The sequence below is a fragment of the Larus michahellis genome, chromosome 3 (assembly GCF_964199755.1).
Source record: "Larus michahellis chromosome 3, bLarMic1.1, whole genome shotgun sequence".
In the NCBI taxonomy this organism is placed as follows: Eukaryota; Metazoa; Chordata; class Aves; order Charadriiformes; family Laridae; genus Larus; species Larus michahellis.
In genome coordinates this window covers 126,370,699-126,397,676 of record NC_133898.1, presented here as the reverse complement: position 1 = coordinate 126,397,676, position 26,978 = coordinate 126,370,699, and the positions used below count along the sequence as shown (strand labels likewise).

The 26,978-nt window shown below is 41.9% G+C and overlaps 2 protein-coding genes across 3 annotated transcripts; both read left to right on the top strand.

The window, feature by feature from the left end:
* Window positions 1-6,712: 6,712 nt before the first annotated feature.
* LOC141741412 (cytochrome P450 2K1-like) lies at window positions 6,713-15,636 on the top strand. The gene is made up of 9 exons (XM_074582066.1): window positions 6,713-7,060; window positions 8,578-8,740; window positions 10,165-10,314; window positions 11,393-11,553; window positions 12,215-12,388; window positions 13,587-13,728; window positions 13,900-14,084; window positions 14,314-14,455; window positions 14,754-15,636. The coding sequence occupies exons 1-9, from the start codon at window positions 6,875-6,877 to the stop codon at window positions 14,939-14,941; spliced, it is 1,491 nt and encodes a 496-aa protein (XP_074438167.1). The 5' UTR covers window positions 6,713-6,874; the 3' UTR covers window positions 14,942-15,636.
* Window positions 15,637-17,265: 1,629 nt separating this feature from the next.
* LOC141741411 (cytochrome P450 2K1-like) lies at window positions 17,266-26,973 on the top strand. 2 transcript variants are annotated; one of them, XM_074582065.1, is made up of 10 exons: window positions 17,307-17,391; window positions 17,482-17,688; window positions 19,026-19,188; window positions 20,301-20,450; window positions 20,743-20,903; window positions 21,897-22,070; window positions 22,680-22,821; window positions 23,524-23,708; window positions 23,911-24,052; window positions 26,165-26,973. In XM_074582065.1, exons 2-10 carry the CDS (start codon window positions 17,503-17,505, stop codon window positions 26,350-26,352), a joined length of 1,491 nt encoding a protein of 496 aa, XP_074438166.1. In that variant the 5' UTR covers window positions 17,307-17,391; window positions 17,482-17,502; the 3' UTR covers window positions 26,353-26,973. The 2 variants fall into 2 exon arrangements, with proteins under 2 accessions (XP_074438165.1, XP_074438166.1); XM_074582064.1 differs by having other exon boundaries at window positions 17,266-17,688.
* The last annotated feature ends 5 nt before the right edge of the window (window positions 26,974-26,978 follow it).

Here is a 26,978-nt window from a genome sequence, read left to right as displayed (position 1 = left end):
GATAGGACATAAGGGCCATAGCAATAGGACAGGGAGTAATGGTTTTAAACTAAAGGAGGGTAGATTCAGAGCAGGTATAAGGAAGAAATTTTTTACGTGGAGGGTGGTGAAACACTGGCACAAGTTGCAAAGAGAGGTGGTAGATGCCCCTCGCCTGGAAACATTCAAGGTCAGGTTGGGAGGGGCTCTGAGCAACCTGATCTAGTTGAAGATGTTGGACTAGATGACCTTTATAGGTCCCTTCTAACCCAAACCATTCTATGATTCTAAATCCAGCTTAGCCTGGGAAACTATATTTTAGATGCTGAAACCATGTGACGAGTATATAACTAACAACTGGAAAAGGGATTACAAATGCACCTGTGAAAAAAACTTCAATAGATCCGTTCTGATGTTCACAATACTTAGAAACTAACGAATAATACAGAAAAAGCATTAGGACAATTAAAAATGTAAAAAGTATGTGTTGTAAAAACATCAAACAAGAAATAGGACTAGAAGTAACCTCTTGAACAATGTGGTGCAGCCAGATGACTAAACCCTTATGTGAAGTTAAGCTGAATGAACAGGATGTGGGACACTGCAGACCATTATATGAGAAAGTTGCTGGATGTGACATGACACAACATAACACTCTGGTAAGAATTATAGATAACACCCTGAAAAAATGAAAAGTGAGTTATACGAGAAATATCTTAATACCACAGACAATTGTAAGGGAGAATTGGGGACCTTCTTGGGAGCATAACCTTGAAAGGCCAGCAGTGCCCCTGGAGGCATAGCTGAAATACCAGCCTCAGGTACAGATGTAGCAAATCTGAGACCAAACAAAATTTAATTGGTAGTGAACAAAGATGGGGAAGGCAAAGAAATAGGAAAAGAGACAATGAGGCATGCAAAAAAAACCCTGCAATGAGGGCTGTCTGGGATATCTGCCAGGCAGTCCTGAGACAGAACACTGCAGCCCAGAGCAAGACAGTAAACCAAATCTCTTGTTTTGATCATCAATGAGTGTTTGATTTCCTCTTGTGGTCTCCACCCTGCTATGGTGGAGACCTGCTGATCATGCATAATCCAGAATTCATTCATTCCCTATGGTCAGAAGCCTTAGACAAGTGCCTAAGCTCATGACAGGTGAATCCAGGCCTTACAGTTTGACCACCTATATGAAAAGACTGGATACAGATTTTTCTCACCATGTTTCGGATTGCTCTTCACCCTGAATAGACTCTCGCTATGGAACAGACAGTGCACAAAGATGTCTGTGATGGTGTCATCGGAAAATGAAATACAGCAGTTGTTGTAATTCTGGATAACCTTTGTTTCACCAGAGCTTTAAATGTTACTTTCTTTTCAATGTGACTATGACCTTGAAGTGTATGATTTGTTTCTCCTAAGGTTCTTCACCTTAATCACTCACCTCCATACTTCAGATGTCAGTGGCATTTGGTTCTCTGTCTTAGGGTATTTTCTTTGGTTGATTACTTCCAAATTAATCAAAGCTTTGCGTATGCTGAGTCAGTAGAGCTTCTTTTGTACATAGTTACAACTTCTGTGGAATATGTTACTGGACATTATGGAGAGGTGTCCAGCCTTACAGAAGCTTAAAATATTTTGCTATGAACCCTTTTGCTTGTCAATACAGTGGCAGGAAAGGAAAGCGAGGAGTTAAATGAGACATAGGGTGAAGGATGAACTTTGACGATGGGACTGAAAAGTAAACCAAAGTTAAAGTAAAACCACTCTAAATTTGAGATTCATGATGACAAGCATTTCTTTTCTTTCTCATAAAAGTCTGCCAATGTTTTATCCTCTCCAATAACCACTGAACAGTCTTTCTCTCTTACCTTTGCTCTCACCTTGACTTGGTTTTACATAAAAAGCTTAAATAACGTTTGTGTATTGTTTGGGTTTTTTTTCTAAGTGAGTAAAAACTCATTCAGTATTGACATTTATTTAGGTGTGCACAAAAGTATCTGAAAAAGAGTTAAATGGCAGCAACCATGTGTAACTTTCAACTTGAAATTAGATTCCACCCTCAGGATGCCGAAAGCTTCCTCTTAGACTTCGGTCATTCTCAGAAGAAACCTTAGAAGACTATTCTTCAAATTAATAGCATTTTCGAGGTTAGGTAAGCCATCCTTTAAAAGATATTTTCTGTCTCCAGTCCTAATCAGAAAACAGGTATCTTTGTCTGTAATGGTCAAACTGACAGAAGCCACTGGGATTAGTGGTTTTCTAAGCAAAAATTTCTAAATAAATATTTCTAATGCAGTGTATCTCTTTTTTTGTTTGTTTGTTTTTTAAAAGAGTTTAAATACAGATAGAGTAAATGTTAACGAAATGAAACAAAGGAGTTGGACTTAAATAAAAAAAATTATCTTATTATTATTTCCTCTTATTAGCAATTACTTCTTATTTAAACATCTTATTTAAACTAACCAAAGGTCAAGCTTATTGACACTCAGCCCTTTTCCAAAACACCAGTGGACGAACATAGCTTTGAAGAAAGTATCACAGCTATTCAGTGCTACCTCTTTCAGAGCCGTATTTCATTACTGAAATTGTCACTTGCATTTCATCACTGAAAGGTGAATTTATTTTAAAGCCATCTACTGAACATTTGCCTACAAAATTTCTTTTAACATTTGTATTCAAATCTGCTGATGATTAAATGCATGAATTAAATAATCAGATGATCAACTGTATTTATTTAATATTTCTTGGGGACATACAGTCTTCTTTCTCTCTCACTGGAATCAACGTGTTAACAAAGTACGTCTGGTGAGTCTCCTGCCAAAAGAGAGCTCTTCCTCTTCTTCACAAGCCTCATGCAGAAGTTTACATTTCACTGTCCCCTAAGAGTTTCCATCTCAGACCCGGACCTCTTCCCCTCCGTTGGGTTTTCCATCCACCCAAAGGCTTATAAGGTCTACACTGTACCACTTTCCTAGAGCTTTTCTCAGATGCATTTCTGACTCAGAAATAAAAAATGCATACATTCAGTACAAAATATATTAACAGTCCACTGCCACATATGTGTCCCTACACCTATGCATATTTCATCAAGCAAACAGGACAGGGACCAGTCTCTGGTACTGCACAGATCACATACATACCCACCACAATGACACTTCCTCCTCCCTGACTTCCAAGGCAGACCTTGGTTCTTTACACATTCCTCCAAATACAGACACACACAGAGACATGCACGCAAATACTCGTACAACCTACTGCAAGAAAATGAGAGAGGTCCCGATTCAGAATTATTGTGTAAACATGTTGAAGATTACCAGAGGAAATCCTATGCTTGGAACTAAGAACTACTTTGCTTCAGAATGGTATGCATATTAATGAGATCCCCTGAACTCTTAAAAAAACAAAACAAAACAAAACAAAACAAAAACCAACTTTCCCACTTTAGAATCAAACTGTCTCCAGCATTTTCTTCAAAGATACAAAAATGCTTACGTTATTGTGAGTGACACAGTTAATGTGACTAGATCCCCCAATTTTCCAGCAAGTTTGACCAATGACCCTAATGTCTGCATCCCTTTGGGGTGTTTTTTTCTTGAGTTCATGTTCGGTGAGGAGAACTGGGACAGTGAAAAGAATGACCCTTGCTACACTGAATCTTGCTCACTGAGATGGCTAAGCACCACTAGAATTTTCTCTGATCCTAAAGGAACCTGGCCAAGTTCTCCTCATGCATCTGTGACAGTATGCTTCACCGCCAACCTAACCTTTATCTCCCATAATTCTGCCCAAGTGATAACCAACTATGGTGGTTATAATGGGTGCATCTAGTCATGATGGCTGCATCCGGCTCAATGGGGTTTCGGGGAGAGAGATAACACAATAGCCAAGGCATAACTTCACCAATGCTACCAAACCACCTAACCACAATACTGGTACTGTGGTCGATATGCAAATATGACTATAGGTCAATCATCTTATGCCCATAAATAGTGAACAGCCAAAAAGCCCTTTGAGCTCTCCTGCACGGCAGTAGGCTGCATGCCAGGATCTCCCCTTGAGTAGAGATGCCTCTCAAGGCTCCTTCTCGAGATTAAGAGATTCCTTGCCACAACAGATCCTTGGTAAGTGACTAATAGCGTGTTAAACTTTGAAATCTTAGCTAAGTGATATAAAGGATTGATTGCACATATATACTCCTTTAGACATAAACCATTGACCGAATCCGGGACTAGGATTGGATCCAGCCTCACCTCAACTCCTCACTAAGAAGGAGTTTAGAAAGCAAGGGGGTCCTTTCTGAACGTCGACTTAACGGGAAGGTGTCCCTGACAGTTCTTTCTAACCCTGTCCTCTGTGCAGTAAATAACCAAGTGTGCTTTGCCAACTGTCACATTTACTATCAAACTTTGTTAAATCCCTGGTTTATATCAATAAATGTATCGCTGCTTCTCTCTATGAGTGAAGTGCATCACTCCATCTGCGACAGCATCATGTAAAACACCATAGAGCAGCAAAGTCTTTGACTCTCACAAACTTAAACACTAAGGAAAAAAACTCATCTGGTTCAGGATGTGTGTCTAGATGCCTGTCAGACCTTGGAGGAGACATGTATATTGGGCAAAGCAGGATCTTGAATCGCCACTTCAAAATAAGGTCAAGGGGAAATGTTCCCAAGCAGGGAAGAAACACTCACAGCCTGTCACTCATGTCTGTGACAACCTCACCCTGCTCAGATCACTCACTACCTGCCAGCACTGTAGGAACCAGTGACTTGCCAGAGGAAATCAGCAGGACTGAGCAGGTAAGGGCAAAGGGGTGAGAGGGGTTGCCTCCTTCTCCCACTGCATTTCAAGAGATGCCCCTAGTTCCCACAGTGTCCTTCCAACAACCCAGAGAGTCTTGTAGAGGCAGGTAAAGGCTGTACTTATTCTGAAACCCTGCACAGACCTAACCCTAGGCCCATCTCTTGCGAAACAACTCAGAACTGCTGCTTCCTTTCCTATCTCTGGCTTATTCTTTGTTAATAGTTAAATCCCAGACATATGTGGAAAGAATGACATTCTGAGTGCCTTTTTACCTCCTTTGGGGAGGTGGAGTAGAAACAGGCCAACTGGCACACAGTGGGACATAAGCCCTGGAATTTTTCCAGGACACTTTCCAGGTAGATGAAATGTCATGGTCTTTCCTCCAGAGACCCTGAGGGCAGCAGCAGACTCGGGAAAAGTGGGTAGAAATGCAGGCTTGCTCTAGTTCCTCTTCCAGGCTCCCAGACAAGGGCCCATGCCATTTTCTTCTAGGTCTCCATACCCCCATCCCCTGTGGGGAATGACTCCTCTCCTATGCCTTTGGTCACATCTCTGCAGGGATCCTGATGCTTTAAATGGAGTCAAGGACAAGAGGCTCAGCCTGGGCACCTCACCTCACACAGCCTTCACATTCTTGCCTCAAGGTCATGTACAATTTATTTCTCTACACTTCTACTAGAAAGTTCTTCCAAACACAGTTCTGAAGGCTGTGGCTGATCTTCACTGGTCAGTCTCAATGAAAGCATTGGATGGTTTCTTCTCCATGATTTCTTCTTTTAACACCTCCTTCTCTGCTGCTCACTCTCTTAGACTCTAAGACACACAAGTCAGACTGTACCTCAGCCCTCTTTCTTCAACCAACACAGGCCGTCTTTTCTGAATTTTCCCCTCAGCTTTGTCTCCCCATTCAGAGATATCATACAAGCTCTTCTCTCCACCTCCTTTCCTGAAATGGTTACAGATGGATGTCAAAGACAATTGCCACAGCTGAAGATACAGGCCCTACTATACAACTGGCTCTAGGTTGCCCTGCTTGAGCAGCATTGTTGGACCAGATCATAGAATCATAGAATAGTTTGGGTTGCAATGGACATTTAAAGGTCTCTAATCCAACCCCACTGCAACAAGCAGGGCCATCTTCAACTAGGTCAGGTTGCTCAGAGTTCCAACCAACCTGCCCTTGAATGTTTCCAGGGATGGGGCATATACCACCTCTCTGGGCAACACAGGCCAGTGATTCATCAAAGATGACCTCCAGAGTTCCCTTCCAGCCTCATCCATTATATGAAAATCAGGAACATGTAAAGTGTAGGTTATCTGACCAGGTACGGCTTCTGGTTTTGGAAGAGAAGGTGCCCCTTGCCCTCCATTCACTTTAAAGGAAGCTGAGGCTATCAGATGAATACAGACAATTTGGCCATGTCGGACTGAGCCTACTTTTCATCCTGCTTGAACTCTTGTTATAACACAGATGAGCGTGCCATGAAAAATTATTCAGCTAGCTCAGAGGAGCTTGCCACTAAGTTCTTCCTTTCTTGAGTACTTCTGAGTACTACTTGAGCAGCTTTCCACTATAGGACCCACAGCAGATCAAGGCCATAAATCCACATACTCAAGAGGAATCTTCACAACAGTTTCAGATCCCTAGTCCCCTGAGCTTCTGCTCCTGTCAAGACCTGGCATCCCCAGCATCTTCCATAAAGAGAGAAGGGAAAGCCTGAGCAACCAGTGGAACCTCTTTCTTCTTCTCCCACCTCCTCACAGTCTCAAAGTTCAAGGCATTGTTTGGGTCACTGTTTATAAATTGGACTTATGCCCACAGACATGTCTGCCAACACACAGGACTAGTTTAGACATCACCTATTAAACAGTAACCAGCATAACATAAAGTGAGCGCACATGGCAGTGAGAGTGCCCAGTAGGGGATTCTCCAAGAGTAAAACCCCAAACGGCATTTCTAACATTTCTTAGAGTTCATACCTCTGTATGTGTAGAAGTGCCATTAATGCTTGAAACTCTTAAATTCTGACAGGACATTACACTCTTTGTCTGAATTTTCATCTTCTCTGATAAATCTTTGCTGAAAGACAATGGATTGGGTCAATCTTCTTCCTGTAGGGTTACTGTTTATACTCGTTATTCTGCTCATTCTGAAAAGACAACATGTCTGGAAGAGCCACACAAAAGTAAACTTCCCTCCAGGACCCAGGCCTTTACCCATCATTGGAAATCTGCACATCATGGATCTGAAGAGACCTCACCTGACGATGCTAGAGGTAAATTCTTTTGTTCCTTTTCTTAGAGCCTTCTGTCTAAAGAAGTCACTGACCCCCCAAAAGGGGTACAAATTTTTCTTTGGACAAGACAGTTCTACTGCAAAGGCAATAGAATTAGTTATCTGCAGTAACTGGTCTTCCTATCACATGATCTTGTGTCAGTGCAGGGGGATTGACTTCCAGCCGCATCAAGAGCATTGACCTATTTCTGTGTAACCCAGGAAATGCTGGGGTTCTCCAGACAAGGGTAACTGTAAGTCAGACATCCTACAGTTCCTACAGGAACTTCCACCAGGGGCTGCTGAAACATTTAGGGAGGAGACCAGAGCTTTCTGGAGGCTGTTTGGTGGACTCAGCCATCAGAAAACAGCTTCTTGGTCTTCTCCCTTCATCCTCACCATGAAGGAGGAACTTTCCTGGTTTACCAAAGCAAAGTAGGAAACAAACAGACACTGCTTATTCTTTCATATTTGGTGTCATTAAACTCCATGACTTCAGGGAAAATGGCGCGTGACAATCTGATTAGTGTATGATTTTTCAGGGTCCTTTTGCTACACTACTCCTCAAAGCCATGAACGGCAAACCTAAGAGTTTCAGACAGTTCCTGTGCCCTGATGTACTACCACATTGAAAACTGGTCTCCTTCTTGTTGAGGAACATTTCCAACATAACCCCTACGAGTTCTCAGCTTCTCAATCAAAAGTTACCTACAGAGTCCATGTAGTGGACACAGTTACTTCATAACTCAAAATGAAGCTGTTCTTAACCTGCCTTCCTGGATTTCATTCCCATGTGAGCCAGGAAGTCTATTCCTGCCTGGTTGTGGCAGCAGCTTTTGCATCTTGTCACTAAAAGCAGTAACTCCAGATGTACCTAAAGGCATAACTCCAGACTATTTAAGAGTTATTAATCACAATTCCAGCTGATTTGTACCTACCCAGATTTTTATACCAGGAACTGAATGGGTTTTGCCACGATTACTGAGAAATTCACTTATACTGTTTGTCTCTTCAAAGGAACATGGGGCCAAGCCTGTCTGTTCTTCAGCCTTTCCTTTAGCCCCTCTAAAAGTCTGTTAATTAAATATCTAACAGAGGATTACAGACCCCATTGTGAGTCTTTTTATTCATAAGAGCTCAAATATTTTAGGAAATTTAGGAAAAATTTCTACCCTGAAAGGGTTATCAAGCTTTGGAACAGGCTGCTCAGGGAAGTGGTGGAATCGTCACCCCTGGTATTTAAAGATGGGTAGATGTAGTGCTTAGTCATATGGTTCAGTGGTGGTTTTTGTCAGTGTTAGGTCGATGGTTGGACTCGATAATCTGCAAGGTCCTTTCCAACCTAGACAATTCTATGACTCTATGATTCTATGATTTGTATGATAAATTCTCCACATTTTGGACAATGAATGAAAAGCCAATGCCACACAGGAAAGAGAACATTAAAACAAGTATTTTGAGCTTACTGAAAATCATCTGAAAATCATCTTCTTTTATTGTCCCCTTTCATCCCACTAGCTATCCAAAACATATGGCCCAGTCTTCAGCATTCACATGGGGCCAAGGAAAATGGTGATTCTATCAGGATATGACACAGTGAAGGAAGCTCTGGTGAACCAGGCGGATGCATTTGCAGGGAGACCTAAAATACCAATTGTTGAAGAAACAGGAAAAGGAAAAGGTGAGTGTGCTGTTCTGTTCCCCATGCACCTGCCTTCTGCAAAGAAGAATGAGACTTTCTCCATGGAGAGAAGAATGCAGAACGCCTCACTTTGCTTTGCTAAGCATGAGATCCAATGGAAACGATGGGGAAATTGAACAATGCATGGTGATATTCATGGGGCATAAGGAGAGATGATACTCTCCTTATTCATTTATTCATTTACACATAAACATTCATTTCACTCAAATGAAATATTCATTTACACATAAACACGTAATTTAGAGGTCTGAGTCTGCAGATGAGTGTTCTCTTAGAGGTGACATGTTGAGGAGCTGACATAAGGGCATCTCCTGATCTCTTCTCACAAAGACCACCCCTGCAGCAGCCCAGCTACCAAAACTTTGCCACATAAATCCAATAGAAGCTGGCAAAGAAGTATCTACTACGTCAGCAGCACTACCTTCAAATACTCCTTGTGAGATTGATATTATTGAATGTTTATTTTAGATTTTCCAGATAAATTTACATTTGAGATTAAATCTCGCTTTAAAAGAGAATAAACAATACCCCAAGCCTTTAGTTTGCTTCCCAGAGGGAGTTCACTTTTTGCTCTGAGTTCTTCTGGTGCAGATTTCACCTTCCACAGGTGTTAGACCCTGAACCTTATCTTTCAATTGCCATAAATATTGATAGGATACATAGAAGTAAGGACATGAGAGACTGTCATCTTCTGACAGGAAAGCAAGGTTGAGCACATTTGTATCTTGTGACCCGCTCTGAGTAACCGCTGTATTGTTAAGCATGTCTGCCAGCCTACCTGCAAATGATTTCTTGCCTCGCTAGGGACAGTCTCTTCAACAAGATTTGAAGCAAGAATAAGAGAGCATGAGTGGTGGAAAGAGAGTAAATAGCAGCACCAGCTTGACCAAAACTTTGCTGCAAATGCCACTGAGAATTCTCTGCAGTTTTTCTAGTGTGTAGGGTGGTGGGATTACCCCCACCAAGTGGGGAGATTTTCCAAACAGATGCCCATATTTGAAGTTTCCTTTACTCTCTACAGTCTAGGTAAGAACACAGGTGCTCTTGAGAGAGGATGCATCTTACCTAAGGGGGACATGTAAGGTTAATGTGCACACTCAACATCCCAGGTGATGTCCCAGAGGCACAAATCCCACTCTCTGTTCTAAACAAAGCTGAACAAAAGCCCTCATGTCTCAGGGCACATCAGACACCTCAAGAACTCAGAACGGTGGCTGCTTCCCTCAGAGCTTTCTCCTCATATACCTTTCCTGTCTTATTTCATTCTATGTGGGGACACCACATGTCTTTAGAGCTTGACAGGTTTCCTGCTAGCACTCATCTTTGCCAGGATTCAGGGCAGATGCAGAATCTTTGCTCTTCGGATGAAATTTCTATTTCTGTGTTTTCATTTTCCATTTTAGGAGTTATATTTTCTGATGGAGAAAACTGGAAAGTGATGCGAAGATTTACTCTTACAACCTTACGAGACTTTGGAATGGGCAAGAAGGCCATAGAGGATCGTGTTGTGGAAGAGTATGGATGCCTGGGAGACACCATTGAGGCACAGAAAGGTGGGGGAAATCTTACCTTCATTACACTCTGATTTTCCTGAAACCTTCTACAGAAATGCCAAAGGTCAAGCAAGAAAAGTCTCTGAACTCTTTCAGTGATCTACCTTTCTCCAGCATCCATGCTCCGAGGAGTTTATATGAGCTGTCTGTCTCTGTTTCTACGTGGCAATTGCCTGACGTGCAAATGAAAAGCATTCATTGAGGCATTGGAAGTCAAACAGGGAGTCAGGCATCAAACAGCACATCTGAGAAGAGTAATTTGTTCCTCCATGTGCAGTGCCTTTAATTGATTTAATGGCATTGGGAGAGCAGAATATTATTGCAAGGACTTGCAGACCTGTACTAAAAAATTGATTGTCCCTAAAGTCACATGTCTGGGAAATCCTTCCAAGAGGAGGCAGAACATCCAGTTACACATTTTGCCAGCATCATCCAAGATTATTTCTCACTAGGCTCAGTTACCAACTGCAGGACTTCAGTAGGTAGTTCTTTCCATCAAGCAGACTTGGGATAAAACCACATTTCTACATCATCAATCTAATTCAGGCTTCAAGTCCCCACCTTGAACCCCTGAAAGCAGAAGCTGTATCCAGCTGCAAAGGGGATGTATCAGAGGGCTCTAGAAGCTGTAGATCCCCAGCAGGACAGTTTGAGTGACCAAGAGTTACTGAGTTAGGAGGTCAGACCTAAAGGGCCTAGAGGTACACAGTCCAACTCTCAAAGAATACTGGTCATAAGGGACAGTCCAGTACAGCACTGATGGGGCAAATGGCAATGCTGAGTTTCCCTTATACCAGGAAGTTTTAAGATCATGCATGTCCAAACAAAGCAGCCTGAGGTAGGGCCACAAAGACCCAGGAGAGCAATAGCCTTGGAGAAAATGGAGGGGAGCACAAAAGATTAGCATTCAGTCTCCGTTCTGTTGAAATGCCGTTAGGTACATGCAAACCCTGACATGGTTCATTCCTGCCAGCTCTGTGGCTATCACATCGCAGACTTCACTGAGCCTCTGCGTGCTGCTTTAGTTAATTAGAATAACTATTGACTTTGTCGTTTGCACCACCTTTTCCCATGCTAGGGAAGCCCCTTGAGATGACTCTGATGATGAATGGCGCTGTTGCTAATATCATCGTATCTATATTGCTGGGAAAGCGATATGACTATGAAGACCCCACATTCAAAAGGCTCCTGACATTGGTGAATGAAAATATCAGGATATTTGGGACTCCATCACTTTCGGTAATTCATACTGTTTGAGTATTGCTCTTCAAAAGCATGATTATACAGTGGTATACAGAGGTACACTTCTCCAGCGTTGCAACATATCTCTCTGTACATGACAAATACACCCTGAAATGGCAAAAGTGGACCTCCGATACCATTTATGGATTTCTCTTAGCAGCATAGCCTGGGAAATTGTAAGTTCCTTCTTTCATGAAGAATTGAACAACATGTAATACAGTACAAGGATTGTGTCCCCTAGACATAGAAGTTGGTCATTATTTCCCATCTCACATTATCAACAAGGTCAAAATCAGTGTGGGAATGCCTGTAACTTCCTCTTAAACTTGAGACTCCCAATTCCAACTGGTGTGGATATGGAGGGATGAATTATCTAGGAATGGTGAGGTAGGAAATTGAGTCAAGGACATATGCACAAACATGGGATTTCTTGGTCACTATCAACTAGCGTGATTAATACTCAGTGTGAGAGGGAATACATTTTAACCATTTTACACAGTTGGCCAGGAAAAAAAAAGGGAACAAAGGAACATATTCCATCTTGAGTATAAGGCTATACACCATGTTCTGTAAGGGCTTTTCTTAATATACGCTGTTGAACTGTGGAACATCTGCTTAGGAGCTGTTTTTTCTTCATCGCTGTCTCTGAATCTTGCAGATTTACAATATGTTCCCAGCCCTTGGATTCCTCCTGAAGAGCTACAAAACTTTTATTCGGAATGTAAAAGAAATCAATGATTTTATCAAGGTGACTTTCATAGAACATCTCAAAGATCTGGACAGGAACGACCAGAGGAGCTTCATTGACACTTTCCTTGTGAGACAACAAGAGGTAATAAAATCCTAGCAGCTTCTTCAAATCTCCTCACTCTCCTTTCAAGACTTGGTAGATAAACAAATGTTCTTCAGCAGAGATCAAGCATGTGCAAAAGTCCTACCAAAAACTGTGGTTAGGCTAAAAGACTGTGCAGTCACTTCAGCTAGGAGATAAGTGTCCAAGGCCAGGCTGGATGCAGCTTTGAGCAGCCTGGTGTAGTGGGAGGTGTCCCTGCCCACGGCAGGGGGGTTGGAACTAGATGATCTTCAAGGTCCCTTCCAACCCAAACCATTCTGTGATTCCGTGACAAACTGATCACAGACAAGCACCTTTTATGTGTCCCCAGCGATTTATCAGGAAAATACAAGACAGTATTTCAGCAAGCGAAGTATGAGAAGCTGTCTTTACCTGTAGTTTAAAAATCCTTTCTGCACCCCAGCATTTCTGACTCTTTTTTGAAATTCACATCCTCCTTCACAGAGACATAGCCAGAGAAAGCTTTAGGCCCAGGAATGTTTGGTACATATTTCTCGGTTTAAGTTGCCGGCTCACATTTACCTGCTTGAACAAAACTCTAGTTTTACAGTTCTTGTAAAAATGTCACAGTGTTTGTACCCAGCCCCCACGTCTATGTGGCATGGCTTTGTGAGATTTCAGCCCAAGTCTGCTCTGGCAAGAGCATGGGTTGGCTGCTGGATTACAGGGGAACATGAACCACCCTTCTAGGCTCTCTTTTGATGCTAGTGGCAGTAAAGGCAATATCATCATCAGCCAAGTCCCCCATACCTCTTGAGTTCTTGTCAAGTCAAAACCCAGCTCTGGTAGCAAATTTATTCTTCTTCCCAACAAATCTCATCCTGCAAGATGCTCTGCTCCATGACCATGGGCAGAAAAACTCTGAAGCAAATGATTGAATCACACGGGTGGCACCAGTGACTGCTTGCTCTTTTCCAAAACAGTCTTCTTATCACCAACATTATCCAACCTGAAGACCTGTGTTGACTTGAGTGTGTGTTCTTGTGGGCAGCACGGGTGGTCCAAACACTCTATCTCAAGACTCCACTTAGAACAGGTTTCTCAAGGCATCCCATCAAAACCTTTACACTTAACTCCTCCCTGAGGGCTGCATATGAATGTTTTTCTCTGTTCTCCAATAAAAAATGCCTTCTTGAATCTTTAATCAGCTGATATTATTATTGTTTCATATCTCCAGGAGAATGGAAAGGCCAATGGATATTTCCACAATGAAAACTTAACTGAGGTTGTGAGAAATCTGTTTTCAGCTGGCATGGAGACCACATCCACCACTTTGCGCTGGGGCCTTCTACTCATGATGAAATATCCTGAAATTCAGAGTAAGTGGAAACTAGGCAATTAGTGGCTTCCTTCTCATCCAGTCCCATCAAATGTGACTTCTCATTGAGCAGGGCTGAAAAAAAAGAGAATTCTCCACATCCTGCTATTCCCAGCAGGAGAAAGAGACATTCAAGTGATCTATCAATGTATGATCCCTATTCCTTTCACAGAAAAAGTACAAGAAGAGATAGAGCGAGTCATAGGGTCAAACCCCCCACGAATCGAGCATCGAACTCAAATGCCATATACAGATGCTGTTGTTCATGAAATTCAAAGGTTTGCCAATATCCTGCCATTGAACTTGCCTCATGAGACTACTGCAGATGTGACCCTCAAAGGTTATTTCATTCCCAAGGTGAGACAACTTCTGCACTACTTTTCTTCCCTCTGTCCCCAGTGTAACACATCTCCCTTTCGTGTCCTGCTTGCGTCCAAGGATGTTTGCTTACCCTGGGGTTCTCACAGCTACTTTGGCAGGATCTCCCCTATTAAAGTGGATATTTTGAGCTCCAACGTTCGCCATCACTCTGATAGTGACAGCAACACCATCCTCAGTGAAATAACTGCTCTGCCTTGGCTTGCAGGGAACCTACATTGTCCCCTTACTGGCCTCTGTCCTGCGAGACGAAACGCAGTGGGAGAAACCAGACATGTTCTATCCTGAGCACTTTCTTGACGCCAATGGAAAATTTGTGAAGAAAGATGCTTTCATGCCTTTTTCAGCAGGTATCTTTCATTTTGTTTTTAGGGCTCTGAGGAGAACTAGACATCTAAGACTCCTTTCCCACTGGAATTGGCCTCTCAGATTCTTCCCAGAGCTCTCCTCTCCTCTCCTCTCCTCTCCTCTCCTCTCCTCTCTTCTCCTCTCCTCTCCTCTCCTCTCCTCTCCTCTCCTCTCCTCTCCTCTCCTCTCCTCTCCTCTCCTCTCCTCTCCTCTCCTCTCCTCTCCTCTCCTCTCCTCTGACAACAGCTCAAGAAGCAGCTCCCACTGACTTTTTTATGGCCATTCTGCATTTTGTTCCAGGGCGGAGGACCTGTGCTGGAGAGACTCTTGCCAAAATGGAGCTCTTCCTCTTCTTCACCAGCCTCCTGCAGAGGTTCACCTTCCACCCTCCCCCTGGAGTTTCCATCTCAGACCTGGACCTCTCTCCCTCCATCGGTATCACCATCCCCCCAGTGATTCATGAGGTCTGCGCAGTGCCACGTTCCTAGGGCTTTTCTTAGTCATCTCCTTTTCCTGAAACACCCAGATGAAATATCTGTGTCTCTAGTCCCACATGGGAAGTTTGGTACTTCTGAATCCAGCAGGGAAGTTTTAGCCCAAGCGCACCTTGGCCCATAGACAGAGGTGTCTCTCCCACCATTACAGCAGGTGGCAGTCCTGACTTTCATCCACTCCTTGGAAGGGAAGGTGATGGTCTTTGTGAGGATGAATCCCACGAGGGAGATAACAAAGTCCATTTCATTCTGTCCTTCCCTACACCTTTGCCTGTTCCCCTCGATGAAAGAGGCCAGGACCAGTCTCTGGGGCAAAACTCAAAAGGTTCTGCACTGATCACACATTCACACGCAAAAACCCAAGGGCTTTCATCTTCCACACCTCCAGCACAGCTACATGCAAACTGCCTAGGGAAAATGGTCCATTACACAATTTATTCCCGCACCAGCCCCTAAATGCACACACACAGAGAAATATAACTTAATATCTCAACCTGAGACAAGGAAACGGAAGGTGTTCACCCAATGCAGAACTGCAGTGCAGATGCATAGAGGGCTCTCAGGCTGATGCCATGTGGCTATATGCTGTCTGGAAGTTAAAGTTAATTTAGTTTACTACAGAATAATGTGCATATTAATGATAAAAATTAAAGCACAGCAAAATAAAAAGTTCTTCATTTCAAATCAAACTGTTGCCAATGTTGTCTTCTAAGCTGGAAAGATCTTTCGCACCTGAAATGGCTTCTGGGGATGTATCCTTGACTGGAACACACAACCAGTTCTGTGCTCCCAGCAGGAACTGAGCAAACCATCCTTCTGTGGCATCTCTTAGGCCTCTCCAACCTCTTTCTCGTACACCCTTGCTGTAGCTTTTTGGTCACAAGAACAAGTTGTCTTAGTCACAAGAAGTCTTCTTAGACGTTAAGCTTTTGACACTATCTACCATAAGATTCTCATAGACAAGTTGTTGATATATGGCCTGGATGAGCAGAGAGTGAGGTGGGTTGAAAACTTGCTGAAAAGCCAGGCCTAGAGGCTAGTGATCAGTGGTGGGAAGCCCAGTTGGAGGCCAGTAACTAGTAGGGGACCCCAGGTGTCAATACTGAGTCCAGTCCTGTTTAATGTCTTCATTAGTGATCTAGATGATGGGGCAGAATGTACCCTCAGCAAGTTTGCTGATCACACCAAACTGGGAGGGGTGGCTGACACAGAAGAAGGGTGTGTCACCTCAATAGTCTGGAGAAAGGGACTGACAGAAACCTCATGAAGTTTAACAAGGAGAAGTGCAGAGTACTGCACCTGGGGAGGAACAACCTCAGGCACCAGTACATGCTAGGGTCCCCTCACCCGGAAAGCAGATTGACAGAAAAAGGCCTGGGCGTCCTGGTGGACGCCAAGTTGAACATGAGGCAACAATGTACCATAGTATCTTGGACAGCATTAGGAGGAGTATTGCTAGCAGGTTGAGGGAGGTGATCCTTCTCCTTGGCTCAGCACTGGTGAGCCCACACCTGGAGTGCTGTGTCCAGTTCTGGGATTGCCAGTACAAAAAACATAAGGACATACTGGAGAGAGTCCAGCAAAGAACCATGAAGGTACTGAAGGGACTGGAGCATCTCTTCTATGAGAAAGCGCTGGAAGAGCTGGGATTCTTTAGCCAAGAGGAGAGAAGGCTGAGGGGGATCTTATTAGTATGTGTATAAGGAGTAAGTGTACCTGGAGGAAGGGTGCAAAGAAGACAGAGTCAGGCTCTTTTCAGTGGTGTTTAGTGACAGGACCAGAGCCCATGGGCATAAACTGAAACACAGGAGGTTCCCTCTGAACATCAGAAAACACTTTCTTACTGAAAGCCAGTAAGAACACTGGCACAGGTTGCGCAGGGATATTGTGGAGTCTCCCTCCTTGGGGATATGCAAAAGCTGTCTGGACATAGTGTAGGGCAACTGGCTCTTGGTGGCCCTGCTTGAGCAGGGACGTTGGAGCAGGTAACTTCCAGAGGTCCTTCTCGACCTCAACCACTCTGTGATTCTGCGATTTGAAATTCCTGATTAATTCAATGGAAGTAAAGTTATACCAATTCCTAAGTGCTTTAAAAAAAACAATCTCTGTGCACTAACCACTTGGACATTGGCATTCTGATTTCAGTTCTCAGGGTATCAAGGCTGTGCCTGTACTAATGACGAAAACATAATTAATCAGTAGCCTGAAGAGAATGTGGAATTCATGATTTTTATAGCAAACACCGGGTTAATGACTTGTGGTTCTCCACATTCTTGGACTTTCGTGCTTGGACAGTGAGCTACATGCTCACGCAGTCACACACACTTGGCTAGCAAACATTTACCTGCCTCTGTACTGTACTGAGGATTCATTAGTAAGCGCGGGGGAAGACAACAAAACCAGTCACCAATTGCAAGCAAAATATACTCTTCACTGGAAAAGAGGTTTATGGACTAGCGCAGACATCTCTCACGGGAAGTTTTTGCAAGAAGACAGAGATCCAGAGTCCACATTTTCTTTTTTCTCATCTGTAGGAAATCTTTGGCTGAACAGAGATGGAGTGGAGCAGCTGCGTTTCCATTGGTTTAGTGTTCATCCTGACTTTTCTCTCCATTTTGAAAGTGGGAGGTTTCTGGAATAACCACCGAAGAAGGAATTTTCCCCCAGGACCACGAGCACTACCTATCATTGGAAATCTGCATATATTTGATTTGAAGAGACCCTACAGGACTTATCAACAGGTAGTCATTACGTTTTCTATTGCTTCCATAATTGCATACACCACCAAACCCAAAAAAAACCTTTTGTTTTTCTTCTAGTGCTTTCATTACCAAGTTTATTGTAAGACTTCCCTGATTTTGAGTCAGAAGACTTCTGTGAACCTGCCCCTTTCTTAGAGTTTTTTCTGCTTAGTCATTGAAATTACACGTCTTCTTTGCTGATGATTTTAAAAGGGATATTTTCACCTACATATCTGTATGCATCCACAAATCAAAAGACCGATCAGATGCAGTACCTGGAAAATCACTGTAGCTATCCAATGCAGTCTAATTGTGTTGGCAAAAGCAAGCTCCACCTCTTTTCAGGCCAACAGAACCAACACATCTCTGCTGTAACCCAGTGAATCCATTCTAACGGAGGAGGTTTGTTCTCCAACTTGAGCTCAGCTCAAGGTTTAATATTGAAACATACTTAGTGTGTAAATGCATCTGGAGACCATACGCTCACCCTGAGTATCACCACTGCAAGCATTGGAAAGTCCTTACTGGAGAACACTCTTTGAAAAGATCGTATTCTGTCACAGCTACAGCAGTCTGGGATAACAGTATCACCACCAAAGAAACTACTTTAATTCAGACACATGTCACTGCTGGTTATTTCATATAGTTGGCTGGACTTGCTTACCAGTTGCTGAACATTTTGCATATCGATGATAACTAGTTGACCTCTGTTTCTCCATGTGAACACACTAGAAAATAAGCGCAGTCAGGAAAACCCCCTCCTATTGTCAGAAGAATCAGGAACTTTGAGTTATATGAAGAATACAAGCTAAAAAGGTACCAGCTTATGTCAAACTCTGAGAGAGATTCAGGGTGGATGTAGTCATATAGAAAAAGTTAGAATTTACCTAATGCTAGATCCTGGCCCAGAAACACAGTGGCTTTTATACAATAATGGTAGCAAAGGTTTGAGTAGGTTTGACCTGTAAACAAAAGAAACACAATGTCATAGAGATCGGTGTGAAAATATGAGTCAAAAACTGAATTTACAGGGGTTTCTGAGGGAAGACAGCTGTCAGCACAATCCTTGACTGACTTGGGGGTTTCAGCTGTTAACACTTCTGCTCAGTTCAGCACAATCAGACACCACTACTGACTGCCGTCATAATGTCCAGCACATTCACATTATTTACATCAATTCTCTTTCTCTGTGCTTAGGAAAACATTTAACATTTTGGTAACTTAGAAGCAGGACAGGAAAATAAGCAGCACTTATTTCTTGGGTGAATTATTGAAAGGGTGGTGAATTTCTTTGTAAGCTGTAAAAGCTGTAAATCATTCTTATCTTCTTCTGACAGCTGTCCAAAATATATGGTCCAGTCTTCAGTGTTCAGATGGGGCAAAGGAAAATAGTAGTGATTTCTGGGTATGAGACAGTGAAGGAAGCTCTCGTAAACCAGGCAGATGCATTTTCAGAGAGACCTAAAATCCCAATCTTTGAAGATTTGACCAGAGGAAATGGTAAGTTCGTTTTATTTTTCCTTATCGGATTGACATATTCATAAAGTATTTAGACAAAGCAGAAGCTGCACATCACTCTGGATCAGAGATCACATACGGCATTGGAAATAGGGAGCAATTTCATTGCCTTCCGTGCATTTATTCAAATTTGAAACTACTGACAGTGACAACAAAAGAACCATAACTCTAACAGCAACCACAGCAACAGATAATGGATAGTGTCCCACTTTCAGGATCTAGAAGAGGGGCACGCGTGACAGGGAAGGCATTTCTAGCTCTCATGATATGGTTCTGGACTTGTGTTGTTTGGGTTTATCATAGAACCTCCTTTTCCTAAAACGAGTATTATATCCCTGCTTCTCATTTCAAGTGGTGAATAGTGCTTCTAAAATCTGAATGTGGCAATAGAATGGAACACATACAGAGTTTGGGATTTATTTTAATAAGGGAAATACTGTATACGGAGCAGGGTTTCCAAATGAGAATTTCACAACCAAACTTCATTCTAATTTTGCATGAGAGTTTCATATTTATGTCTCTAAAGATCCTTGGACAAATTCAGGAATAATTCTGTGAACATTGTAACGTTGCATCTTTTGATCATATTACTGCATGTAAGCTTTCTTTATACCTTATTTTTTTCCTTGAAAAAATATAACTAAAGTCATTAGTTACATGGTGTAACAATTTCAGTGAAAAAAACTGATTGAGGAGGTTTTAAAATGCTACCTAAATTTTAAAGACATTTGTGCCTAATCACATTTCTCCTGTGATCATCAGAGACAACAGATTTCGGTTCAATTCCACTTCCAAAATATGACAATCAGCATTTTGAACTTGAATTTCCCTCTTTGTTTTAGTGGCAAGTGTCTCTCAGAAAAGTATATTCCTCTTATGATTTGATGAATACCTTTTAAATTGTTGGGAGGTTTTGTGTGTGCAATAAACCCATTGTTGAGGCCTGAAAATACTTAAGGGAAAGTTGTTTTTTTCCTCAGCCAGATGTAATTTAGCTTATTTTAAAAGTGACTGCTACTAAATATCTACATTATTTGTCGACAAATTAGTTATTTAAAATCTTCTTCCACCTTGAAATGTTCTCTTTGTGTCAGGGATTGTTTTTGCTCATGGTGAAAACTGGAAGGTGATGCGAAGATTTACTCTCACAACCCTACGAGACTTTGGAATGGGGAAAAAGGCCATTGAGGACCGCATTGTGGAGGAGTACGGGTATCTGGCAGACACCATCGCGTCACAAGAAGGTGGGTAGATGATTCATTCTTCAGACCTCTGAGGTTTTGTTCAAGTACCCAGAGGCTTGCGAGTAACCTTCTGAACTTCAGACCTTTTTAAGAAACGTACTTCGGGCTGAATCAGTTTGATGAATTTGGCTCCTCTGGCATTTTCGTGTCTTGGCATGGTAATGTAACATTGAATAATAATCAGTAATAGTAATCAATCATAACAAATAAATAGCACTAATTAGTATTAAATATACAATTACGAATTAAATCTATTGCCACAATGTAATATATTCTTTTATTCATCATTTAGGAAAGCCCTTTGATGCTAGCAAAATAATTAATGCAGCAGTTGCTAACATCATTGTTTCAATATTACTTGGAAAACGATTTGACTACAAAGACTCCAGATTTGTGAGACTTCTACAATTGACCAATGAAAACATGAGGCTTGCTGGGAAACCTTTGGTTACGGTAATGATAAATATTTTTATGTTGCTGTTCCACTGGATACCATGAGAACATAGTAATACTGCTAGTCAATTGTTTCTATTAAACAGAAAAAATTGAGGCTCTGAGAGATAACAGGCTTACAAGCACTTTCTGGGGCACAACAAAACTTGAGAGACAGCTTGGGAATCTTGAAGTCAACAGTCAAACCTCCAGTCTCTCAAAACCATACTTAAGCTATTGTTTGAAGAGTGCTAAATCTGGATTTAAAAAAAACAGACTGCATAGTGCATGAACAGCAAGCTCAGCATGGCTGCCCAGGGAAGTGGTGGGGCTTGACAGGCTGCCCGGGGAAGTGGCTGAGGCATCATCCCTGGAGGTGTTTAAAAGACGGGTAGGCATAGTGCGTAGAGATATGGTTTAGTGATGGGTTTTGTCAGAGTTAGGTTGATGGTTGGACTAGATGATCTGAAAGGTCCCTTCCAACCCAGGCAATTCTATGATTCTGTGATTCTATTACCCAAAAATATGGTTCACACATATCAAGTGACCAGGCAAAACAGTACACTCTCAGAATATGAGGCAGAGAGAAGCTATAGAGTATGTGGTCTACCTGTACAAGGTAACCCTGACACAAAATCTATTTTTCCATGTTTCTAGTACACTGAAATCTCTCAATGAGTAATAAATACTCTCTGATACTCAAGTGCAATGCTGCCACAAACCAGATTCACTTCTGTTCCTTTAGTCTGGCGGCAAGTTGCAGGTGTTTGACATCTACATTACTCCTGCAAAATAGTAATTAGGGGCTGAGAGGTTTCTTTGTATTCAGTGCTCCTTGGTGGATTTTTGACCGTGAATTTGTCCAATGGCTCTTTTGTGTTCTAAAGAACAAAATATTAATGTTAAGTCTTCGGTTTTGTATCTGCAAAACAGGTGCAATATTATTAGTTTGTTTCTGTAGTGTTTTCAGACATCTGGTGGGTAAATTGTCTCTAACATCTTTCACTCTTGTAGATGTACAACATCTTCCCATACCTTGGATTCTTCCTAAGGGCTAACAAGGCTCTTCTCAAAAACAGAGACGAATTCCATGCTTATGCACAAGTTACTTTTGTAGAGCATCTCAAAACCCTGGACAAAAATGATCAAAGAAGTTTTATTGACGCTTTCCTGGTTAAACAGCAGGAGGTAACTGCCTCTTTTCCCATTTATTCCAAATGTTATGCTTAGATGAAGACACTCACCATTTCCTTTTAGTCCTTATAATTATATTTCTTTAGGGAATCTATCTTTGACAAAACACGTATAACAAACTAGCAGAGTTGAACAGACTTTTGACTCTGTTGTAGTTACAACCCTTTTAATCAGTAAACGTTTATCTTTATGCTTTTCTTCAGACTGTATCAATATATTTACAGAGGCTGCATCTTTTTGTCTGCTCTCTCTGTTGTCATAGCCCTTATGACTCTTTCAGAAACATAATGCATTGCAGAATAAAAGTTCTACCTGGGCTTTACTGGGACCCTTATCTTGGGTCTCTGATATATCTGGGTTACCTTCTTCATAGAGAAACCAGCTCTCTTTGCAGCTGGCCCCAGTAAATGCAGAGATCAAGTAAAACATAAAACCTTTGTCAACACTCTTCTCCAGGTACAAGCCCAAAGCTTTTATTTGTTTTTCACACTCTTTCCTTAAAAAAACAGGATTTATTTCTTAGTTAATGTTTAGCTACGTAAATTGCATTTTCACGTGGAAAGCTTTAAGTTTTGATCCTTTTTTCTCAACCACTTCTTTCAGGAGAAATCCACTACCAATGGGTATTTCCATAATGGCAACTTGCTAAGCTTGCTGAGCAATTTGTTTACTGCTGGTGTTGAGACGATTTCCACCACACTAAACTGGGGCTTTCTGCTGATGCTAAAATACCCTGAAATTCAGAGTAAGTGGTTTTATGACAGATGCCGTCACACTCAGTGCATTTGGAACTGAACAGGAACCTGGAGGGTCAACATCTCTGTTAATACACTGTTACAAAAAGCCAAGATTTCCTGTTAATAATTGTCTAGGTATCACTGTGCCCTGTGCTTCAGACCCAGTGAGGGGCACACTAGCCAGCCTACCAGTAGATTATAAACAGAGTTCATATTCCTTGTCCTTCGCTCAATAAAATCTCATTAATTAAAAAGAAGAGAGTTGTCCTTGTTGGCCAATGAAATTGTTCCAGGTTTCCCTCAGAAACAGGCTGCTGATAAACGAAAGGCCGGTGCAGATGTTAAATGGGCTGTACCGAGGCTTTAAACACCTAAGATTCATGGAATTGCTCTTTGACACCTCCATTCCAGTTAATGGTAAAAGGTTGTTAGGAGTCAAGCAGGGGTTTTGAGACAGCTCTTGGTCAGAGCAAGAAACTTTAGGCAGAAGAGAGAGCAGAAAATTACAGGTCTTTAGGTTTCTAATTGGTAAAGAAATAATCAAACACTGTAGTTCTGTCCACCTCTCATTATTTCTGAAAGGAAAAAAAGATTTTGGGAGAACTTATGGTTTTCACTCAAGGTCTTTTGTACTTTACATCAGTAAGGCACAGTATGTCTCAGGGATGAATGAGTCCTTGTCTCTTTCTTATAGTTGATTCTTTCCTCAGGAAAGGTCCAAGAAGAGATAGAGCAAGTGATAGGGTCAAACCCCCCACGGATCGAGCATCGAATTCAGATGCCATATACAGATGCTGTCATCCATGAAATTCAGAGGTTCGCTAATATCCTGCCATTGGATTTGCCTCATGAGACTGCTGCAGATGTCACTCTCAAAGGCTATTTCATTCCCAAGGTGAGATGCCTACAGGATTGTTTCTTTTAGTGTTTCTTCTTTCTCAACCCTGGTTAAAGTGATAAATGTGAACTCTCTAATGAAGTCATATAACAGCAGTCAGAACAATCTCTTTCTCCAGGCTGACAATCTTGAAGTCTTATTGCCTTTACCGCCACCACAATATTTGTCCATGGATTAATTCCACTGTCTTATTTTGCAGGGAACCTACATCATCCCCTTACTGACCTCTGTCCTGCAAGACAAATCCCAGTGGGAGAAACCAGACATGTTCTATCCTGAGCACTTTCTTGACGCCAATGGAAAATTTGTGAAGAAAGATGCTTTCATGCCTTTTTCAGCAGGTGCCTTCTCTTTTCCATTTACTGCTGTTGCAAGTACAGATCTTAGACAAGAACTAACTGTACCAGTGCCTTTTCGTTACTGAAGCCTGGCCTCTACACTGTCTTTTTCATGGGACCATTTCACAACCCATATTTCACAGCTTTCTCAAAACACATCTCTGATAAGAGATAAGACAAACATCTGCTAATTCCTAGATGTTATTGGTTTCTCAGTTAGTATTCAATGATTACAAATGAGAATTTGTAATGCTCTCTTAAATACGGGGAAGGTTTTCAACAAATTCCGTGATGGTTTAGATAACACATTTCTGCATTATAATATGTAGCCCACAACTGCTCTATGGCCTGGGCTTCTTTGTCTCTGACTCTTGTCAGACACATTGTCTCTGATCACACACAAAATGCACAAAATGGTGGCTTCTGTGTCTTTCCTGGGGAACCTTGTTTCATTTTTGCACGTCCCTTTTAAAAAGTCACGAATAATGTAATCTGGGATAGAGACTTCATACACTGTGCCAACAAAGAGGAGTTACCTTATATAAAAACAACAAACTCTGTGTAAAATCAAAGGACAGAAAGGGGTTGCCTTTTGAGGTGTCCACAGAGTGTGACATTCACCTACGCTTACACACCTACACCTTTTGCCAAAGCATGGGAGAATCTGACCCCCATGATGATTGCTCTTTCTCTGGCATTTCTCCTGCTTTCCATGTTCTGTCATTGCTCAATTAATCATAGAATCATAGAATGGTTAGAGATGAAAGGGACCTTAAAGATCATCCAGTTTCAACCCCCCTGCCATGGGCAGGGACATCTCCCGCTAGACCAGGCTGCTCAAAGCCTCATCCAGCCTGGTCTTGAACTCCTCCAGGGATGGGGGAGTTCCTATACATCAGTCTCTGGCCAATTTGTCTGTCATATCCACAACACTCTTCACTTTTTAGAGACCCTATTTGTGCGGTTTTAATTCTGGATGATATTTGAGTAAGGTTTTTTCGTTTCTTGCTCACCATCCAATATATAGTAAATAGTTGGGGTTTTTTTTCATAAAGGGCTTCCAATTCACAGTCTTTCTTTTTTCGGATTTATGGCTAGATGTCCTAGCGGAAAGCACATCCAGGGAGTGTCCAGTCTGGGCATTCCCTGGAGGGCTTACTTCATAGCACAGCCATGCAAATGCTCTACCATTTTCTTTCTGTCACACAAGGGAGTTAAAATCATAGAATCATAGAATCGCCTAGGTTGGAAGGGACCTTTCAGATCATCTAGTCCAACCATCAAGCTAACTCTGTTGAAAACCATCACTAAACCATATCTCTAAGCACTATGTCTACCCATCTTTTAAATACTTCCGGGGATGGTGCCTCAACCACTTCCCTGGGCAGCCTGTTCCAATGCTTGATAACCCTTTCAGTGTAATTGATATCAAACCTCAGTTCAGGTTTTTGCTAGTTCTGGCCTTGAATCACCATGCTCTGATTAAGGCAGTTTACAAGCTGCTGAATTTGACCAGGATTGAGAAAAATTTATATTCACAGTGCTTTTGAAGAAAGGCTTATATTAGGGGCTCCATAGAATAACTCCACCACCTTCCTCCTCAGTCCAGCTCTAGCCAGCACTCATGGGTCTCTGACAAAATTTAATATAAAAAATTGCCTGTGACTAGACTAAGAGAGCCAAAGTCTAGACTAAACCAACCAAAGTTGGCCTGGGATCCAAAAATTGAACGAAGTAGAGGAAAAATGTGAAAATGAAGAAAAATACAAATTTTATTGAAAAGTGGAACTAAGGAATGCAGATTGTATTTCCATACATTTCTCCCCAAATGCAAGCATTTATACAAAGGAAAAGAAAAAAAAAAAAATCACCAGGTGGCTTTGTTATCATACCTCTGAAGACCAAGTATCCTCTCTCTCAGATGTTTTTTGTACTAAATAGACTTTTAAGAGCTACTGTGTTCTTTATTCATAGCTAGGATATGACATTTCAAGTGTTCTGGATTCCCACTAGTCTTCCTTAGAATAAGAGCTGCTCAGTGTTTTTCATTTCTTCCAACTATTGAAGAACCAGCTCCCGCTGACTCGCTTATGGTCATTCTGCATTTCGTTGCAGGCCGGAGGATCTGCGCCGGTGAGACTCTTGCCAAGATGGAGCTCTTCCTCTTCTTCACCAGCCTCCTGCAGAGGTTCACCTTCCACCCTCCCCCTGGAGTCTCTATCTCGGACCTGGACATCAGCCCTGCTATTTCATTTAATGTCATCCCCAAACCCTATAAAATGTGTGCTGTTACACGTTCCTAGAGCTCTCATCAGCATCAATTTTTTTAAAAAACATGTTCTAATTATTTTTTCTTGGTATCTGCCTTCTTAATTCTTTGGCCAAAATAATTCACAATATTACACCTTAATGAAGGTTTCGAGTACTTCATTAAAATGTCTTGGCCATTTTAAACAATGCACAGTTTTCTCCACTTCCAGTAGAGGACAGATCAGAAAAGCAATGTGGAAGAATGGTCAAATTTACTAGATACAATAGGAGAATATTCCTACATATCCTCATGGTGTTCATTGAGCTGTATATCCGCACGTTTTTATCCCCTCTGAAGCACCAACTGTGCGAACTGTACATCCTTGGTATTGGGTACCATTTTGTATCTCAAGGGGAACCACTTAAACCCACAGAGCTGCTGCACTGGAAGTTGGAATGCTCCAGATCCTCACAGCCTCTGTTGCTATTTAGTCCAGGGCTCCTGTGACAAAAACTACTGTCACTTACAGGACATTTCCCTTGCAATCTTATATATGTCTGTCTTCTGAGCTATGTTTGCACTTGGAGAAGGTGATGTTTTTCATCAGTTACCTGATATATGTGAAAATTACGGTTTAATTAGCTTTACCAGGAATAAAATTTATTTTTTTTCATTCTC

Excerpts from the sequence above, each read along its gene's own strand:
- LOC141741412 (XM_074582066.1), top strand. The coding sequence starts at position 6,875 with ATGGATTGGGTCAATCTTCTTCCTGTAGGGTTACTGTTTATACTCGTT. Across the intron at positions 10,315-11,392 it reads CACCATTGAGGCACAGAAAG|GGAAGCCCCTTGAGATGACT; the intron begins GTGGGGGAAATC and ends TTCCCATGCTAG. Across the intron at positions 14,456-14,753 it reads TTTCATGCCTTTTTCAGCAG|GGCGGAGGACCTGTGCTGGA; the intron begins GTATCTTTCATT and ends ATTTTGTTCCAG.
- LOC141741411 (XM_074582064.1), top strand. The coding sequence starts at position 17,503 with ATGGAGTGGAGCAGCTGCGTTTCCATTGGTTTAGTGTTCATCCTGACT. Across the intron at positions 19,189-20,300 it reads AGATTTGACCAGAGGAAATG|GGATTGTTTTTGCTCATGGT; the intron begins GTAAGTTCGTTT and ends TCTTTGTGTCAG. Across the intron at positions 20,451-20,742 it reads CACCATCGCGTCACAAGAAG|GAAAGCCCTTTGATGCTAGC; the intron begins GTGGGTAGATGA and ends TTCATCATTTAG.